The sequence below is a fragment of the Plasmodium cynomolgi genome (assembly GCF_000321355.1).
Source record: "Plasmodium cynomolgi strain B DNA, scaffold: 0312, whole genome shotgun sequence".
NCBI lineage: Eukaryota > Apicomplexa > Aconoidasida > Haemosporida > Plasmodiidae > Plasmodium > Plasmodium cynomolgi.
This window is the reverse complement of record NW_004192839.1, coordinates 1-2,567: the sequence shown is the minus strand read 5'-3', so window position 1 is coordinate 2,567 and position 2,567 is coordinate 1. Positions and strand designations below refer to the sequence as shown.

At 22.5% G+C, this 2,567-nt stretch overlaps 1 protein-coding gene across 1 annotated transcript; it reads right to left on the bottom strand.

Moving 5' to 3' along the window:
* Positions 1 to 8: 8 nt before the first annotated feature.
* Positions 9 to 821, bottom strand: PCYB_003530 (CYIR protein; the record flags this gene model as incomplete). Its single annotated transcript, XM_004227774.1, has 2 exons — positions 9 to 638; positions 777 to 821. Coding segments are annotated over 2 exons (675 nt in total), but the record flags the coding sequence as incomplete, so codon positions are not given.
* Between the last annotated feature and the right edge of the window lie 1,746 nt (positions 822 to 2,567).

Genomic DNA, 2,567 nt, shown 5'->3' with positions numbered 1-2,567 from the left:
ATAATTACCTTATATAATAGAAGTAAAGTGCCAATTGTTCCAAAAGCTGTAAAGCCTGAAGTAGCCACAATATTTTTAGTTCGATCCATTTCTGGGACATGATTTTGCTGTGCGAGACTTATAGGAACTACAGTTTCAGTACATTCGCAATCCGTTATAACTTGTTGAGGACGGGGATCAGAACTACTAGATTCTTGAGAAATGCTTTCTACACAATTAAGTGATGTCAATTCATGAGGATATTTGGTTGTTAATGATAAGTTAATTTTATCGCACCATGGTTTTTTCTCATTAGTGTTTGGAATAGTGTATTCATTTTTTAACATATCCCACAGATTTTTAAATTTACTTTCCCATAAATTCATTTTTGTTTGACACTGCTCACCATACGTGAATAAATCTTTTTTTTCTTGTAACCATCTATTGAGATATTTGCAAGCTTCGCTTCTGTAAGTATGATGACTCTCACCATAATAGTGGTACCCATCTATATAATATTGTACAAAATAAATAGAAATGTGTCGTAAGATGGGATCATTGATTTCCTTAATATAATTCAGATATTCATTCTTTACACTATAAAAATTAGGAAGAAATGGTTTAAATATTTCAGTACCACACTTTATATAAAATTCATTCTGAATGATAAGAAAACGAAGAAAAAACAAATATATATTTATATTTTTGGAAATATAATAGAATATTATCTTAACTATTTAATGTGCTTTGTAAATGGCGTTTTATTAATAATTATTGAATATTAGCTTTATAACTACCTTTTTACTGTTTTCCTTATTTAAATGTGGACACTGAAATGACATTTTTATAACGTATTTTTATAACTAAGGTCGCTGAATTTTTAAAATTAAAAAGGTTTCTGATTACGCAGTAGCATATATCAAGAATCAAAGATATAAGGTGTAAATATATGTTTATAATGTATAGCAAAATATAGAAGAAAATATCATATTATTTCGGAGAATAAAATTTATCACTTATTGCCTTATCACATTGATATTAAAAAATGCTATAGGTTTATTATTTTCATTTATAATATAAGAATATTTTTTCTTAACGAAGATATCTATTAAGAAGCAATTATAAATTTAATATATAATTTCACAATAGTATGCATTTGGTAAGAACTTTTTCGGTGCGCAAAAACGTGATGAAAAATTACAATTATAATACATGAAAATTTTTTATTAATTTATATTGATTCTTATATATTTTTACATTATAAATAGATAAATAATAAAATGTGAAATTCACAAATAACAATAATAATGTTATTTATTTACTCTATATACTTTTTTAAAGATCTATATTAATTATGAATTTAAACAATAATTATCATTCTTAATTCTATTTGATTCATATTAAAATATAGAACTTTGGAGAAGGTATTAATGTTTTTATGATATAATTCTTGTAATAATAAAAAAAGGAATTACTATAAAAATAATACATATAACGTAATAAAAAATGATAAAAAATATTTTTTAAAAACAAAATATAATATATGTGTTATGTTCACATTTTTATTGCATTGCTATCTATTTTAACGAAATATGTAATTTTCAGGATAGTGCATTGAAAAAACGCTTATAATCAATTAAATTTGATATTTTTTGAACAAACCAATTAATTCTTGTATAAAATACAATTTATGTGACAAACATAATGGAACTAAAGAAAATGAAACTTGGTTAAAATTTTTTGTTATCAATTACTACGAAATATAGAAATTTCTGATCTTTATTATAGTACTGATTTCATGCATAAAAATGATAGTTGGTTTGAAATATTAATTTAATGTGCGATAATGTAAAATATTATTATAAAAATTTTAAAATTAATAGAAACTATAGAAATTTTTAGGAATTTTTTCGTGCGTGCAAAAATTTAATGCTTCTATGTTAAATGATATTTCGTAATACAAACGGATGTTTTCTGAAGTTTTCAAATTTAATAAATTTAGAGAAAATGTAAAGGAAAGAAATAGAACCTAATTATTATAAAGGTTTAGGGCTTAGATTTAGGATTCAGGGTTTAGGGTGCACTAAATATTATTTTCTTTGCGAAATCTTATCAACGACAATAAAAAATTTAACGTTTATTTAATATAAAGTAAATTAATTTCTTCTATTGCTCAATTATAATATAATTGAAATTTGTTTTTGTCTATATTATTTTTACCAACAATAATCATACTTATGATTTTATGGAACATTTATAATCACATATAAGACATGTTTTACGCTTATATAAAAAGCTATGTTTTTAAATTAAAAATATTATGAATGCATTATACATATCATTAAAATATGGTAATGTAACGTAAAAAAATTAAAATTTAATTTGTGAAAATTATAAAAGTTTTTACCTACCCTATTATTTCCTTTAAGGCATAATTTTATGAGTGTTATATACTTCTGCACCAATAATACATATAAAACAAAAATTGGAAATAAAATAAAAATATTGGATCAATATCATTAAATAATTATTTTTAAATAAAATTTAATGAAGTGCTTACATACTTAATGGCAATTTGTAAAGAATCC